The sequence below is a fragment of the Aquila chrysaetos genome, chromosome 8, assembly GCF_900496995.4.
Source record: "Aquila chrysaetos chrysaetos chromosome 8, bAquChr1.4, whole genome shotgun sequence".
NCBI lineage: Eukaryota > Metazoa > Chordata > Aves > Accipitriformes > Accipitridae > Aquila > Aquila chrysaetos.
In genome coordinates, this window is record NC_044011.1 from 37,088,638 (window position 1) to 37,104,486 (window position 15,849).

Genomic DNA, 15,849 nt, shown 5'->3' on the forward strand with positions numbered 1-15,849 from the left:
TTTTCCAAAAAAAACTTCTAGAACTTTTCACAGTTCAGTAATATAGTTGAAAGCCAGCAGCCTGCACAGCGTGCAGTAAATCCTCTGGCGCAAAGCAGGAGCACCCCCTTCTCTCAGTCTCGAGGAAATACTTTTCTGGAATTTGCTAGCCATGGGAGAGAAAGAAGGAACGCGCTACAACCATCTCCACAATTCCTTGTCCACAGCACAGGAAGAAATTCAGAATCTGAAGCACAAGCATCCTTCCTTTAATTTGCTCATTCACCCTCCCAACGCATGCAGCTATTTCACCATTTAGTTGTCCCCGCAGGTTTTTTTCACGTGCGTACTTTCATAATGAGATTCGTCACTCGTTACAAGCACCCATAAGGTACGTTTTCACCTTCACAGAGAAATAAACACATCTAGGAACATCACCTCGTGATTTTTGCTAGTTTAATGTATCAGCAGCGCTTCTCGGCAAGGGCAGAGCAGCGTATCTCAGCAGTGGACTGAAAGCAAGACAAACACAGACAACCCTTTGAAATACGGAAATACATCTGGTGTCGTCGTTCCTGTATCCCCAGTGTTTTGTTAGGTTAGCCTGACGCAGTTTGGGAATCTCGTCTTCTGAAGGACAGAGGAGAGGGCCCAGTATTCCACGGACGCCGTTTTTCACCAGCCCTCTTCCAAACCGGCTCCGACAGCGGCACAGGGGGCGAATCCGTTTCTGCTCACCCAACGTCCACCGAGGCCAAGGCTGCTGGAGGAGACAACCGGAGGGTCGTGCTGAGCTCCCAAACCCGCTGCGAGGGCAGGGAAGGAGGCAGAGCGGCTCCGGGGACGCACCGAGGACCTCTCTCCTCACCTCAAGCCGCCTCCAGCTGCTCCTGGGCGGCGGCGAGACGGCGCTGGAGGCGGCGCTGGCGCCAGCGGAGGAACCGGCGGCGGGCACGGCCCGCCTGCCAGCCCACCAGCACCCCGGCCGCGAAGGCGGCCAGCAGCGCCCAGCGCACGGCCCGGGGCCGCAGCACCTCCAACCCCATTCCCCGTTAACCGGCTCCGGCTTCGGCACCGCCTCCCGCTTCCGCCGGAGCGGGGGCGGGCCCCGTTAAAGGCGGCGGGACCGGGGAGGCGCAGCGTCCGTCCGTCCGCGCCATGGCGGAGGGGGCTTCGCAGGTAGCGAGAGCGGTCTGGGGCGGGGGGGGGGGGGGGTGTCGTGTCCCGTCCCCCGGGCTGGGACGGTGACGGGCCCTCGCTAGCAGATCGAGGGAGGCGGGTGTGCGAAGCTGCGGCATCCCTTGTACCGCTTCTCGGGGTGGAAGGGAGCTCCTGTGCGCGAGTGTCTGCTCCCGCACCCGCTGACCAGCTGTCTGCCTTTTCCCCCTTTCCCCAGGATCTCCTGCTGGCAGCAGCTTTCGTCTCCGATGCGCAGTACAACAGAAATATTCCTTTTAGGACCTCCCCGGAGGCTGTCAGGTAAGGAGGTCCACGTCCCCGCAAACACCCACACCGTCACACTGGAGCGGGGCTCTGCGCTGGTCTCGCAGGCAGCGTGCGGTGCTGTGGGGCGCTTAAGCTGGGATAGGGAGAACTAACCACAACCGTGTCCGAAGAGCAAGAGCCAAAAAAGGCTGGGGGCCTCGGGTTCACCAGCTGGATGCTGAGAAGGTTGGGTGGGTCGGATGCAAAGAACTGGATTTAAGCTGAAATCTGCATGTCAAATGGGGCTCAGTGCATCTGTATGTTGAGGACAGGAAAGAAAACAAAAACTTGTTTTTTCCCGGAGTGTAAAAAAAAAAAAATAAAATCCTTCAACACTGAAGCTGCAAGCGCTCTGTGGGGGTGAAAAATTTGGGAAGTGTGGTCAGCCCTCACCTGTGTGGAAGGGGTGCTGGAGTGTGGAGTGTGGCCGTGCTGGTGTAAGTGGCAGGGTTTCGGTGACAGGGGGCTGCACGGTTGGCCTGTGTAGTAGAAGAGCCCTCTGCCCGGTGGTCACGGTTGTTACCAGTTGGCTTGGTCGCGGGTGACACCAACCCACTGCACACCAAAACTTCAGCTAATCGAAGGAGCCTGTGGCACCTCTGCTTAGGTGTATTTCAGAAAGAGTGGTGGCTGCTAGGGACAGGAGTCATTAAAAGCTTATGTTAATTGGCAATAAGTTAAGTGAAATTCCCCAAGTCAAGAATGTTTTGCCTGCAGTGCTGACTCTCTTCTCTTTTAGTTGCTGGTAAGAGGCTGAGCAGCTTCAGTCAGAGGTGACTTTTCCTTCAGGCTTGGACTGCTTTAGGCAAACTGTTTCCATGTGTGAAACATAAGAGAAATGGCTAGTGTAGCAGGAAAGGTGATAAACAGGCTGCCAGCAAAGCAGTGTGTGAGCACTACTGAGTCCTGTAGCCTTCCCTCCAAAACCCTTCCCTTTTATTTAATTCTCATGTCTTAGCTAATAAAGTTTTTTGGGTATCTTGGAGGCACAAGTATGGTTAAGTATGTTTGTTACAAAGGATTTGAGCAGGTGTATGCCGTTGTGTAGCTGTAATGTCTGTTGGCTTTGGAAAAACAGACTGCATGCATATAGTTTGTCCTGCCCAAGTATGCTTAGTATAAATAGTAGAAATAGATGATCAGGTTTTACATGGTTGTGTCTTGATGGTGTTATTAAGGGCATAATATCATGTAATCTGTATAATTACCTGCCCTGTAGCCTTTATGCAGGTGGTTATTGGGCAGATGAGATGACTGTTTGGCAATGTTAGCAGCTTTTTTTATTGGCAGAGAAACTACGTGCTCTATAGATCTACTCTGCATCTCCCCAAAGGAGCCACTGCTGCATGCCATTGTGTGAAACCTCCTGTGAGAGGCTTAGAGCTGGATGTGTTCATCGTTATTGCCAGCATTCACTGGAGGTTTTGCTGCCTTAGGGGATAGAATACTGCTTGAGTTGTGTGTTTAAAAAAAAAAAAACAAAAAAAAAAACCAAAAAAAAACCAAACAAAAAACAAAAACCAACCCCAAAAAACCAAACACAAAAAACTACACAAAAAAAAAGTTTACTGTGCAACTCCATACTTCTCTCCAGTGGCTCTTCTTATCTCTTTGCTTTTTAACCTGCAAAGAAAGGATGTTAGATAACTAATCAGACTTAGTTTGTGTGTTGTGTGGATACCTGAGCTTAGCATAAGTTTGCACTCAAATTAAGGAACAAGGTAATTACAAAAAGGAAGTAGCTTTACCAAATCTGTATGTTGCAGTCTTAAACTGAACTGAAGAATGCCTGTGTTCCACCTTCCTGGGTTTTTTGCTCCCTGAAAAGGAGTATAGTGTCTATCAGCTATGAGACTATAAGGAAGGGCCAGAAAACAAGTTGCCAAATCCCTGGGTGGCAAAAATTTTGCTGCTGTTGCCCTTCTTCCTCCATGACTGTTTGGGACAGCATGTGCTGTTCTGCCAAGGTGCATTTGGTGAGCCCATAGGTATGTGCACTGAAGCCTTTATTTATGGTGCCACTGCCTTCTTTCTACAGGCTTTATTATCTCTATAATCACTGGATTATGCGAACAGTCACCTACTTCTTCATCTTTCTCAACCTTTCCCTTGCGGTGTTTGAAGAACCTGCTGTGTATCCACTTCCCTTCCTGGTAAGTTTTCAGTGTAGAAGCAGCAATGCAGCCAGTATTGTGTTGCTCGGTAGAGCAAGCAAGGGTTCCTTGCTTGAAATTAGTTGTCAAAGGCCTCGAGAGACAATTGATGCTGGTATTTCTGTTGATATTTTTGATCTCCTGAAACAGGGACGAAAAAGGGCATGGGAGCTAGACAGGGACTATGGGAGCCATTGTGGCTATCAGCAATGGCTGATGTGACTGCAGACAAAGTCATGTCGCCTTTCTGCATCTCGGAGAAAAATTCCAGCCTTCTATGTGACCCAAGTCCAGTCCTCATGTCTGAAAGCAGAACTGTAGTGTTGCCCTTGGGACTGACTTTTCTGTAGCCTTTATTTGTTCTGCACTCCTTGAATGTGCTCCTTGAATCCTAAGCAAATACAAGTTTACTGGCTTTAATGTGCCTGTGGCAGGAATTTCACAAAAGGAAGCCTGAAACTATTGCTCAGTGCCAGATACGTGAGCCTGTAAAATAGCCAACAGCAAAAGCCACTGGAAAAACTTTTATACTGACTCTGCCTGTTTACACTTAGCCTGTACCCCAGCCTGCACATCCTCATCTGTGCAAAGAGGGCTAGAGCTGCTCTTGGATGTCCTGACTTGGGCCCCTTCTCTCTCTGCAGGTCACTTCTCTGATCGAAGTGTTGTGCCTTCTGGTGTTCTTTGGCCGACTGACACATTTTGCAAAAGTCACCCTTCGCGATGTATTCTGGAAGGATACCAAGAACATCTGCATCATGGTTGCAATCCTGGTGAGTTAGGCCTAGGGGAGCCTCCAAGGTTGAATTGCCCAATGTGGAGGTGGCTTTTTCCTCCTCTTGCTTTCCTGGTAACATAGCACTGAGGTACAAGGGCTCTACAAGAGCCATGGCCAAATCAACCAACACTCAGGCCTGTTCTCACAAATCTGTTGTGTGTGCATCTGTCTTGTATCAGCTAACCCTATTGTCTTCACCATCTAGACTTATTTCCAACATTGCTTCTGGGAATTTTTCTTCTTTCTTCTACAGTTATCCCTAACCGACCTGGCCATATATGGGGTCCTCAGGATGTACAACATGAGGAGCATTCGATGGTCAAGAATTGTGAGGCCCATCTTCCTGATCAACTTTGCAGAGAGTCGCCAGGTAAGGAAGAGGTCTGGTGGGGTGTACCCCTGGTGCAGGGTCCTATGTTTGGACAGTCTGCTGCTTTCTGAGACCCAGGGGATTTAGTGCAGAAATAGCAGAACTTAGGTTCCTGCAAGTGAAGGTTCCTTTCAGAGGTGGCCTGAAGCAAGAATTTGAGATGGAGAAAAGGGTTCATTCTCACTGGTGCTGCTTGGGCTCTGTGCAAAGTATCAAAAGGCTTTGCCCTGTACCCATGGACCAGGTTATTGCTGTCCAGAGCCCTGGGCATGCTTGGGTCTGGAACTAGAGCTTCTCACCAAACACGGTACTGTGATGATTTAGGGAAGATCATGCTTAACAAAGTGTAAGGCTGCATGGAGGAGGAATATTTCTTGTAAGGTCAGCCCATGAGCTGTGCTTAGTCCATCCTGTGTGGAGGAGCAGCCTCTGTTTGCAAGCAGAGTTAGATACTGTCCTTGGGAGGTGTGAACATGAGCAGCACTGCAGACGAGAAAACTGTTTCTCCCTGGGTCAGGGGCCAGGTTACTTATTTCTGGAAGTCTCCTAGGCAAACAAGCACAAGTGTCATGCTGTTCTCAGAAACTGAACTTGTAGTCCAGATGGGTGCTTTGGACTCTGATTCCTCTTGTCACAGGGAGATCTTTGCCCTGCTGCCCAAGACCGTTCTGGTCCTGACTTACAAATTAATAAACTACGGTGGTGTGGAGGCCTGGGGGAGGGGGCAGTTGAACTCTCAGGCTCAGAGCATGTGTTTTGTGGCCTGGAGTGACGGGCTTCTGTCCCTGACCAGTCCCCTGCAGCAAGAGCATCCCAGCCATGCCACAGGACCTTCTGTCCCTTGGCTAGCAGATAGGGTCTCTCCTTCCAGCATCTCTTCGAGGGAACAAGGAAGAAAGGTCTGGTACTCCTGCACAGGTTTTAGCAGAACAGAGCTGGCACATTTGGGTCAGAATCTCTCCTGCCAAGCGACAGAAGAGTACCTGTATCCCACTCTGCTTACCTGTCCCTGTGTAGGTATTTGATCCAGGTGGGATGGTGAGGGGAAAAACGGGTACCACCTTGCCTCTAAAGGCTTTTTTCCTTCTCCCTGGCAGATTCGGAGAGCCTTCCGCAGCATCCGCAACACACTGCCAGAGATCACCTACGTCTTCTTGCTCTTCATGTTTAGCCTTCTCATGTTCTCCCTCATGGCCTTGAAGCTGTTTGGTGAGAGGTGTGAATACTGCTTTTGCTCAGAGCTGGGTGGAAGGAATGTGTGTGATACTTCAGGGCAGAAGGGAATCTGGCAACTCCAAATGATTGCTAGTGAATACAAGCACTGCTGATACATGCAGTTCCTGTGGTGGAACATGTGATCTCTGTGCTTAACTTCAGATTGTCCTTTTCCTCCTAGGAATCTCCAGACAGCCGAAGGCTTGCCGTATTTCAAAAACTACCTAGAAATTGTGTTTGACCTCTATGTGCTGGTGACGACAGCAAACAGCCCAGATGTCATGTATGTATGCTGAGCTTGCAGTCTTTCTGTTGTGAATGCTGGTATCCTGCTCCTAGTGGCAGGATCTCTGGTTAGAACAATACTGTTTTGTACAACAAGGTATTTCAGATCACCAACAGGGCTTTTACTTTTCCAGCCTGCAGGGGTTTCATGAATTCTCAGCCATCTGTTTTATAAATGGCTCTGAACCAGAATCAGAGGCTAGGAAGACTTTTAGAAATGATGCATTAAAAATACTGCTTTCCAAATGACCCAGTAGCTGATAAAGGCTTAAACCAGAGGACAAACACACACACTCTCTGATTAAAACCCTTTCCGGAAAAAGAAGGTTGTGGTCTGGTGATCAGATGTCTTTTTCTCTTGTAATATTTGCAGGGCTTTCTATGCAGACTTTTTTTGATTTGCACAGCTGTGTTTAAACTTATGCGAAGGTTGTTCTTTCCATCCTTATTTCTTCTAACTGCGTTCCCATTTTGGTTTGTGCTGCGAAGGTGCCATCAAAGAGGGGGACAGGGAGGAATGGCACACTCATGCGTGTGAACTGAACAGAACTGGGATGTTACAGGGACCCTGGGCATTTGGACTGAGAAATGTCGCTAGTCCTCCTAGACTAAGTGGAAGAGGAGGTCTGAGTGCAGTTAGGGTCTGTGAAGCCAATAACCAGCTTATGACTGAGACATCGCCTCAAGACTCTGCACTCACTTAGCCATGCTGACAGAAGCTTAATCTCTGTGCTTTCTCCTTTGCATCCCTTCAGTCAGGGCCTGATAAACTAGGATGAAAACCTAGTGGAAGAAAACTGTTCTCTAACTGAATTTATGCATATTTTTTAGCTTGGGTATTATCTGGCAAGTTTGATCTGGCTGTCCAAAACAGTACTTAGAAATCTATCTGAAAGACTGTTTTCTTGTGGTTTATTTTATTTCCCTGTTTGTCTGCCCAGCAAGTAGCAATCTCTCTCCCCTCCTCTAGGATGCCGGCATTTGACTTCAGTTCATGGTATGCTCTGTTCTTCATCGCCTTTGTCATTGTCAACACTTATATCTTCATGTCTCTCTTCCTGGCTGTAGTGTACAACAACTATAAAAAACACCTGAAGGTAATGTTTGGAGGGGTGAGTTGTGATTGGTGACTGCCTGGTGTTCTATATAGCCTTGTAAGGAAATACCTGGTTTTCCCTTGGAAAGGTTCTGCTTCTGGAAAGTGTGGAGAAGGGCATACAGCTTCTTACTTTTGCTGATGCTCTGCAAATAACAAGACAGGCCCAGCTTTTGTATCATGGGGATTGCTGTGAGTTCTGCTTTTAGCATTTAACAAAAATTTTCTATGGTGCTGTGGACCCAAGAAGTTGCAACAGATAGGAAGCACATGTCTCTGCATTATGGTTGTTAGAGGCTTAGTCCTAGCTCAGAAATGCTGTCTGTATGCAGGAGACTGTTTTCAGTTGGCTATGAGCGCGGGCACACTTTTTCTGCCACTGTGTGTGCTCTTAAAGCAAAGAAAATGTAAAGGGAAGTCTAAGTAAATTGGAACTCTTGCTGTTTCTACCCAAACTGAGTAGGTGCAGTTTGGTACTTGTGATCAAAGGGTGAGAGCTGGAAATTCCTGGGTGTTCCCATGAGGGGATTGGTTCTTTCTCAGCTGCTAGGTCTTCCCAGAGGCTGGTCTCCCAAGGGTATAAGGTTCTTTAGCCTGCTCGTAACTGTGTGCAGAAGAGGATCTCTGCCCCTGATCTCAGCAGTATTCACTTATGGATGGGAAGCGTGTGTGGACACACCCTCTTTGCTTCTGTGACCTGTGGACATGCAGATCCTGTGGTCTTTGTCATCTCCTTCCTGTTAGACACTATTCTTTGTCTTTTCTTCCGGTTTTTCAATGTATCTCCCAACAGCAAGCAATCTATTGATCCTTCCACAGTGCTGTGCAGAGGGCCCCAGGTTGCCGGTTAAATGGTGTTTCTCATCACCCCCACTGACTGTGCTGTACTTTGTGTCTAATACCACTCCAGGTGTTTTCCTCTGAGTCTCTTCTTGCATCTCTGTGCCGTGAATATAAGATATTTTTTTTTCTTAAAAAAAGGAGGGGGAAGGGTGACTGAAGCTGCCTGAATCACAATACTCTCTCTAGAATGAGATCCGTAAGCTTGCTTACATGAAGCACCGCAAGATGATAGAGGCTTTCAACCTCCTGAAGGAAGAGGAAGGAGCACAGTTTGTGGTTAGAGAAGCCTGCTGGAAGCAGCTTGTCAAGCTGGTGGCTCCTGATATCAGCAACTCCCACCGAGAGCTGCTGCTGTGCATCTCGGATAATGAGCAGAAGGGTTTCATAGGTGAGCAGTGGGGCACTGCTATGCCCAAGGGATTGGGGAGGAGCCCGGGGTCAGGAGCCTCATGCTTCAAGGGTTTTGGCATTGGGACTTGTGGTCTGTGATGGACCCAGAGGGACTCCAGGCCCCTCTTCCTGCTTCGCTCCAGATTGCTTAAGTCCTGAAAGGTTGTTCTTTCTGCCTGTGCTGTAGCCCGTGTCATGTACGCTGTGGGCAGCTCTTCATGGCCATTTGACATCAGGCCAAGCTCGCCATGGAGAATGGGACCTCCTGTTCTCAGCACAGGAAAAGGAAAGCCTCCCTTGTTATCAGATTCCTCCAAGCAATGTGGCTTCCCACACAGTCCTCTGGAGCCTCTCACTCTGCTCCTGCTGGAGACAGGATATCGGGAGAGATGGGTCAGTCTTCTCATGCTAGATCGTGCCCATCCTGATCATTAAAGGTTTGTGTTGGTTGTTGGCCTATGGTCTGAGCCAGTCCCCCAGGAATGGGGCAAGAGGAGCTGCTTGAGTACTGAGTTCAGCCTGTTTTGTGGTGGATACCACTTTGGGCATGTGCTTTGTCTGCTGCAGTGAACAGATTCTGAGTCCAGACTGCTGCAACTTTTGTGCATATAGGTTTGCATTTGCCAGACACTGTCTTTTTTAATGATAGCAGACCGATGTGTAGTGCTCTCCCCAACTGCAGACAAGAAGTCCTTTGTACAACTGGCAGATCTCCTCAACATCCAGGTGATTACCCTGAAAATACGCAGCCATCCGCTGGGTCAATGGATGCCTCATGTATACAAGTCAGCAGTGAGTCGGTTCCTGCGCAGCATGGTTAGGCACAGGTAAGCCTCTACTGGTGGAACAAGCAGCTCTTAATGTTCAAAGGGCTGCAGAGCAGTGGTGTTGCAAGCAAATGCTCATGTGGGTGTCATGCTGGGAAGTGCAAACTGCATTTAGGTAAACATTGGGGGTTCCGCTTTTGAAAGTGTTCTGTGGACCAGCTCTGCTCTTAACCTTCTTTCAGTGGTGCAGAGAAAGTAGACTTGGCTATTGGTGAGTCCATACCTCTTCCAGTCCCACTTGTTCAGATCTTTTATAGGTGCCAAGTGTAAATAGCTTTTACTGAAAGCAAGAAGTGCATTATGGCCTGCCTTGAAGGACCAGACTAAATGCTTCACTTAAAGGTGATCTTGCCTCAGCAGTCTCTGCTGCAAAGCTGCATTGTGCTGCTTCATCAGCTCTTACCAAGTTGGTACTATAAGCTACTAGTGCTCTGTTTCACACCTGAGTCTTCCCAGCATTGCAAAATCACTGAGATCAGAAGGAACATCTAGAGATGGTCTAGTGTAACTCCCTCATTCAAAGCAGGGTCAGCTAGAGTAGGGTACTCAGGGTTATGTCTAGTTGGGTTTTGAGTATCTCCAAGGGTGGAGACTCCATAACCTCTCTGCAACCTGTTCCAGTGTTTGACCACCCTCAGTTTAAAAAAAAAAAAAAAAAACAAAAAAAAACACCCCAAAAAACAAAAACCAAACCCCAACAAAACCAAAAAAAGCTTTTTTGTTTAAATGGAAAATCCTGTATTTCAACTTGTGCCCCTTGCCTCTTGTGCTTTCACTGGATCCCACTCAGAATAGTCTGGCTCCATCTTCTCTACACCTTTCCACCAGGTATTTGTACATACTGAGTTCCTCCTGACCCTTCTCCCCTTCAGGCTGAACAATCCTAGCTCTCTCAACATGCAATGTGTCAGACTATCCTATCCTTTAATAATTTTTGTGACCCTTTGCTGCGCTTGCTCTAGTATGTTCACGTCTCTCTTGTATTGCGGAGCCTAGCTGTCAACACAGCACTCCAAATGTGGCCTCACCACACTGAGTATATGGGAAAAATCACTTCTCTCGACCTCTTTGCAACACTTTCTGATGTAGCCCAGGATGTTCTTGGCCGCCTTTGCCACCAGGGTGCATTGCTGGCTCATGTTCAACCAAGACACTCTACCCCCCCCCCCCTTTTCAGATAGTTGACCCCCAGCCTGCAGTGGTGCCTGAGGTTATTCCTCCCTGGGAGAAGGACTTTTCATTTCCCTTTGAACATAGCAAGATTCTTCTTTGCCCACTTTCCCAGCTTGTCCAGGTCCCTCTGGCTCCAGCACACCCATCTGGTGTACCAGCCACCCCTCCCAATCCTGTATAGTCTTCTGTTTCACTCGTCTGGTCTTTCTGCTTGAGAAATGCTGCTTGACTTGTTGGAAACTCAGTTGCAGTCAGTCTCTAAGAGTTTGTTTAACACTGAGAGCGTTGGCAGTGGTGTACCATGAAAGCTTGTGCTCTGCTTTGTGTTGGACTTCAGGGGAAAAGTTAAACTCTGCAGTAACTTTTCCAAACTCTTGGGTTTGGGGAGAACTGATGGGTAAAGGTAGCTTCCTAAATGGCAATGTTTGAGAGACGAGGCAAAAAACTCCTGAAATAACACTGTAACTTTTACCTTTTTGGGACTGGCAAACTGATTTCTCTTTTTTCTTTCTGCAGGGGATTTGTTTGGACTTATGATGTGATCATTCTAATAAATGCAATCTTCATTGCTCTGGATGAGGAAACACCTTATATTTCTTATGCAGAGTGGGTCTTCCTTGCTTTGTATATAATTGAGATACTCTTGAAAGTGTACACTTACGAACCAAGGGCGTTCTTTGGCAAAAATCAGTTCTGGAACTGGTGAGTGGGATGAATGTTTGTGTTAAAGGTGGTGTGAAGTGTGATGAGATCTTTGTGTTCAGCTCCTCATAACTGAAAGTCTCTTGGAGAGATGGGCTGTTTAACTCCTGTGCCAGGGTGTAATTAAAATGATTGTATGCATCAGAGGACATTGTGCTCTTTCCTGGCCTAACCTGGCTCTGACAGAGACTACTATTCTCTGCCCTGCTCTGTCTCAGTTGAAAGTCACTCTGCAGTGTGTAAAGATAATGGCTGGGCAGGGGAGAGCATTTTGCTAAACAAGGCTTTTCCATCTTCCCACCCTGCAAAGAGTTTGAAATGATGCAGGGCTGTCTGGCACAGATAAGAGGAAGAGGGAACACTACTTTTCTATGTCATGTGGCAGCTTAAGTGCCCATTCTCTGTCACTACAAATCTAACAGCACTGCCTTCCCTCGTGCTAGGTTTGATACCCTCATCATCTTTGCTGCCTTGACTGCAACGGTACTCAATACCACCCTGAAATCGAGTAAGTGCAGCTTAAGCAGTCTGCATGCATCTGGGAAACTTGGTGGTCTTGAGTCATCTTTTGCCATCACCTTGGGCTTGGGAGGCTCTTTAACAAGACAACGAATTTCCTATAGGGTTCCTAAGAAGTAACCCAGTCTTTATTTTTATAGCTACCTGTTATAAATAGTGTTAACAAGGACATAATCGTAACAAATGTAAGAACATGCTTTACCTCTATGCTTCCCTGCTTATTTTTTGTAACCAAAAAAATCTTTTTTTACTTTATCAGCCACGAAGTACAACAGCCAACAGATCCTGGACATTGTCTTCATCTTAAGGGTCCTCAGGCTAATAAGGATTGTTGACAGCATTCAAAGGTAATGAAGAGAATGGGATAGGGATATGCTTTTTGGGGGCAGGCTGTGTCAGAGGCTGGCTGAGACAGTGCCTTGAGTTGTTCTGCCTGGCTGGTTTGGACTGACCATGGCTGCTCAGCAAAGCGTCCCAATGTGCCTGGGGTGAGCCCAGTTGCTGCAGCCTCCCTAGAGACTTATAAATAAGAATATGTGGGGAGCACATGCTGGATGGGATGTGACAATAAGCAAGCATGGGCTTTAAAAGACCCTCCCCACAGCAAGTGTTGTCATGAATCATTTGCTGTAGGTTCCGGGTCATCATGAACACACTGATAAACATCGTACCGACAATGTTGACTTTTGGTGGGCTGACTCTGGTAAGAAATCCTGGTATCTTAGCTCAAAGCACTCCAGTTTTACAGGAATGTGTCTTAAGTCTCATGCTTATGCTGTTTCCAAGAGGATAAATGCAAATCTCTGGATGGCAGACCTTTGAAACTGTAAGTGTCCATTTGATTCTGGTCATTGCACATGTAAACGTGTGCAAAAGGATTGGGTTCCTGCTAATTGCCAGGTCAGGACATCCTTATTTGCTCTATGGGGGAGAGAGGATGTTCTGTGCAGTCTGGGCTTCACACTGTAAGGAATCAAACTATGGTTTGGGCAAGAAGCTGAATGAGAAACCTGTTTCTCAAATAGTTTTCTAATAGCTTCTATTGTGATTTGAGAATACTTCATTTCCCTGTATTTGGGCTGTAGTTCTTGGCTTATTATTACTGCCTGGTAGTTGCTCCTGAGTGGCTTGGGTCTCTTGGACTCTGCGCTGCTCCTCAGCAGCTTGCCATGTCTGTAAAAACTGCACAAAACCTGCTGGAACTCTAAACTTGCCATGGAGCTTGCCGCTCACTGGAGAAGCAGGCAATGGGGTTTCTCTTCCCAGGTTGTGTACTGTGTATTTGCTATTATTGGCATGGAGTTATTCCATGGGAAAATCCAGTTCTTCCCTGCGAGCTCGAATGTTCCTCATGCCCTGGAATGTGGAAACCCAGCTCTCAAAGACTCTCTCTTTGCCCGTGGGAAATACTGCAAGAACAACTTCAACAACTTTGCATCGTCCTTCATCGTCCTGATGGAACTCACTGTAGTCAATCAGTGGCATGATATCCTTTGTGGTGGAAGGTCCAGACTAGAGGTGATCCATGTTCTTCCCTGACTCTGCTCTTCCCCTTGTATTGCACGCACCCATGCACACAGTGCCAGACAACAGAGAAATGGTCCCTGAAGAGGGCTTTGTTCAGAAGGTCGTTGCTGGGCAGTATTACCTGGTTTCTCCCTTCATGCTATTCTGCAGCAAGATGTTCTCCTCCTTTAGCACTCTTGCCCTTAACTCCCATGATACTCTTTGCCAATGGATTTGCCAACGTGACGGTTCAGCCTGCAAAGCTGTATTTCATTGCCTTCCACATTGTGATGGTGATAATTATTGTCAAGTAAGTTTTGGTTTGCTCTCCTCTGTGTTGGAGGGAAGAGGGGCTCTGTCCCCTGCCAGGCTGCTGCTGATGGTCTCAGGGTCACACATAGTGTGACTCTTGGAGACAGGCAGGACATGCATTATAGAGGAACTGGCTTCATCTATTCTTGTCTCCACTGAGTGCTGCTCTGACTCAGAGCTCCCTGTCTCCAGTGGAGGAGGGGATGGAGTGCTGGGGAATGAGCCTGGGAATACTGAGACAGTTGTTGATGCCCAAAAGCAGGGCGGGGGAAGCCAGTAAGGAAATGCTGCTATGTAATTCTGCTCATCATCTCTTTCAGTATCTTTGTGTCATTCATTTTGGAAGCTTTCTTTGTGGAGTACTCCCTAGAGAAGAGTGAAGTAGAAACAGCCATTGAACAGAAAATCCAGGAGCTGGGAATGGGAGTTCAAGAGTAAGCCCCCCAAAAGGGTAGTGCTAGATGTGGCTGGATTGGCACATCTGATGAGGGCTGCGGGACTGGAGGAAGACGCCACCCTCTGTCCTGAGGTGTGAGCTGAGACTCCTTTTCCTTGTCACAAAGTTCTTGCTAACCTGTCATGACCATGTAAGCATGGTCTAGATCTTAGCAGAAGGCTACTTGCATTGGCCTTGCAGCTGTCTCGCTGAGCTCTTCCAGCCCAGGGCTGTTGCCCAGAGGACAGGAGAGATGCTGGAAATGGAGAGAATCCATTGCTGCTGGGTACGTGTGGGCCCCTGGGGTAGGACGTGTCCCTCTCTGGGGTAACTTCTGGTCCTTCTTGTACAGGGATGAGCTCCAGCATGAACAGCTCCTTGATAACATGGAGAGTGTTGAGCATGATCTCGAGGGGGAAGGTGGAACAAAGCCACAGTCTAAAGGACTGGTGTTTAAAATTGCCTCCAAACGTAAGTGCAGCCCTTCAGTGTGCCCAGTCTTTTGTTTAAGAGGCTGCAGCTCTGAACTGTCTCTGGTCATAGCTCTCTCTGGGGAAGCTCCCAAGCACTTCTGCTTCCTTTGGGCTATAAAAGCAGCTAAAACTCAGGTGGAGGTTTTGAGAGAACTGTGGACACACTGATGTTTGCTGTTTCTTTTTACTTCTGTAGCAACTTCTTTTCTTCTCTTCTACCTTGGCCCTTCTGTGCACACTTGTCTTCACTAGCCAGTCTACAAAGACACTGCCTTGGTGGCTGAGGTCCTGCTGTTGCCAAGAAGTCTGTTATCTTTTCTCCTTCCTATATGCACTTTGCATTCCTCCTGGCTTCGATCACAGGGTGACTATATGCTCCTTTCCTCTAGCTTAATGACTATTTTTAATTCTACTGGCTTTCTTACTGTACCTTAGCAGTTCCCCAGGCTCATGCTTCTTGGCATGACAGCTGATTGGGGTCACAAATCCATTGAAGGACACATGGTAATAGAAGTCCTTAAAATAATGGTCTTACCCTTTACAAGTGTTCACAGTACTTAAAAGTATATGGGGTAAAATGCCAGGGAATGTAATTTGGGGCATTTGTTTTCTTGCCTGTTTAGTGTAAAACATGGGGAGCAGCCTTTGAGTAAGAGCTGCCTTAAGGCAGCCACTACTTAACTCCTGCTGAGGAACAGGATTGGATGCTTACAGTGACCTTTTTTTTTGGCCACCTGCAGGGTACAGGACGGTTGACGCTCTGCTCCAGCGTATGTTTGAGGCAGAGATACCCCTTGAGGACGAAGGCCCTTCATTTGAGGAGATCTTAAACTTGTCCCCTACCGCTGCCATACCCAGTAATCTGACTTTGGAGAACACTGCATAATGAGAGAAATCCGTGGCAGTCGGGGAGGAGGAGCTAATGCTCAGCTGTCTGGGTCTGGAACCCATTCCCTGGCTGGCTGCCTTCATCATGGGGGCCAGATTACACAGGGGAAGGGGCAGCTGATGCCTGAAATGGCTTTATCTGTTGTAAAGTCTCATATAAATGTTGAAACTGGAAGTACTCTCACGGGAAGGTGGAGGGAGAGTCGGCGTACCTGGCTGTGCCAGCCCAGAAAGGGTGCCATAGTCAGTATGTTATGAAATACCTACTTCTTGTAACTGGAATCTTGTATTACAGTGCTTTTATGTGCCTCTATGGACCAATGTAAGCGGAACTAAACAGCTCTTTAGCGCATTAAACTGGGCAGTCTGGAAAAAAATGACCGATTCTGCCAGCGTTAATGACGGGAGGGGGCTGCAGC

The 15,849-nt window shown here is 47.8% G+C and overlaps 2 protein-coding genes across 7 annotated transcripts; one reads left to right on the forward strand and one right to left on the reverse strand.

The window, feature by feature from the left end:
* Positions 1-421: 421 nt before the first annotated feature.
* Positions 422-1,140, reverse strand: MTLN (mitoregulin). 4 transcript variants are annotated; one of them, XM_041125407.1, is made up of 2 exons: positions 848-1,140; positions 422-739 (listed from the first exon to the last, which is right to left on the reverse strand). In XM_041125407.1, the coding sequence occupies exon 1, from the start codon at positions 1,023-1,025 to the stop codon at positions 849-851; it is 177 nt and encodes a 58-aa protein (XP_040981341.1). In that variant the 5' UTR covers positions 1,026-1,140; the 3' UTR covers positions 422-739; position 848. The 4 variants fall into 4 exon arrangements, with proteins under 4 accessions (XP_040981341.1, XP_040981340.1, XP_040981339.1 ...); XM_041125406.1 differs by having other exon boundaries at positions 422-742; XM_041125405.1 differs by having other exon boundaries at positions 422-742; positions 829-1,135.
* LOC115344759 (two pore calcium channel protein 1-like) lies at positions 1,082-15,807 on the forward strand. Of its 3 annotated transcripts, XR_003924646.1 has the most exons (20): positions 1,082-1,158; positions 1,376-1,458; positions 3,503-3,617; positions 4,262-4,390; positions 4,649-4,765; positions 5,863-5,981; positions 6,162-6,263; positions 7,236-7,362; positions 8,391-8,592; positions 9,277-9,421; positions 11,111-11,296; positions 11,740-11,804; positions 12,075-12,162; positions 12,449-12,518; positions 13,082-13,301; positions 13,541-13,631; positions 13,954-14,067; positions 14,422-14,540; positions 14,739-14,906; positions 15,283-15,380. XR_003924646.1 is itself a non-coding variant. In XM_030022670.2 (19 exons), the coding sequence occupies exons 1-19, from the start codon at positions 1,138-1,140 to the stop codon at positions 15,426-15,428; spliced, it is 2,259 nt and encodes a 752-aa protein (XP_029878530.1). In that variant the 5' UTR covers positions 1,082-1,137; the 3' UTR covers positions 15,429-15,807. The 3 variants fall into 3 exon arrangements, 2 of the variants coding, with proteins under 2 accessions (XP_029878530.1, XP_040981337.1); XM_030022670.2 differs by lacking the exon at positions 14,739-14,906 and having other exon boundaries at positions 15,283-15,807; XM_041125403.1 differs by lacking the exons at positions 13,954-14,067; positions 14,739-14,906 and having other exon boundaries at positions 15,283-15,807.
* Positions 15,808-15,849: the final 42 nt, after the last annotated feature.

Excerpts from the sequence above, each read along its gene's own strand:
- LOC115344759 (XM_030022670.2), top strand. The coding sequence starts at position 1,138 with ATGGCGGAGGGGGCTTCGCAG. Across the intron at positions 12,519-13,081 it reads CTTTTGGTGGGCTGACTCTG|GTTGTGTACTGTGTATTTGC; the intron begins GTAAGAAATCCT and ends TTCTCTTCCCAG. Across the intron at positions 14,068-14,421 it reads CTGGGAATGGGAGTTCAAGA|GGATGAGCTCCAGCATGAAC; the intron begins GTAAGCCCCCCA and ends CTTCTTGTACAG.
- MTLN (XM_041125407.1), bottom strand. The coding sequence starts at position 1,025 with ATGGGGTTGGAGGTGCTGCGGCCCCGGGCCGTGCGCTGGGCGCTGCTG.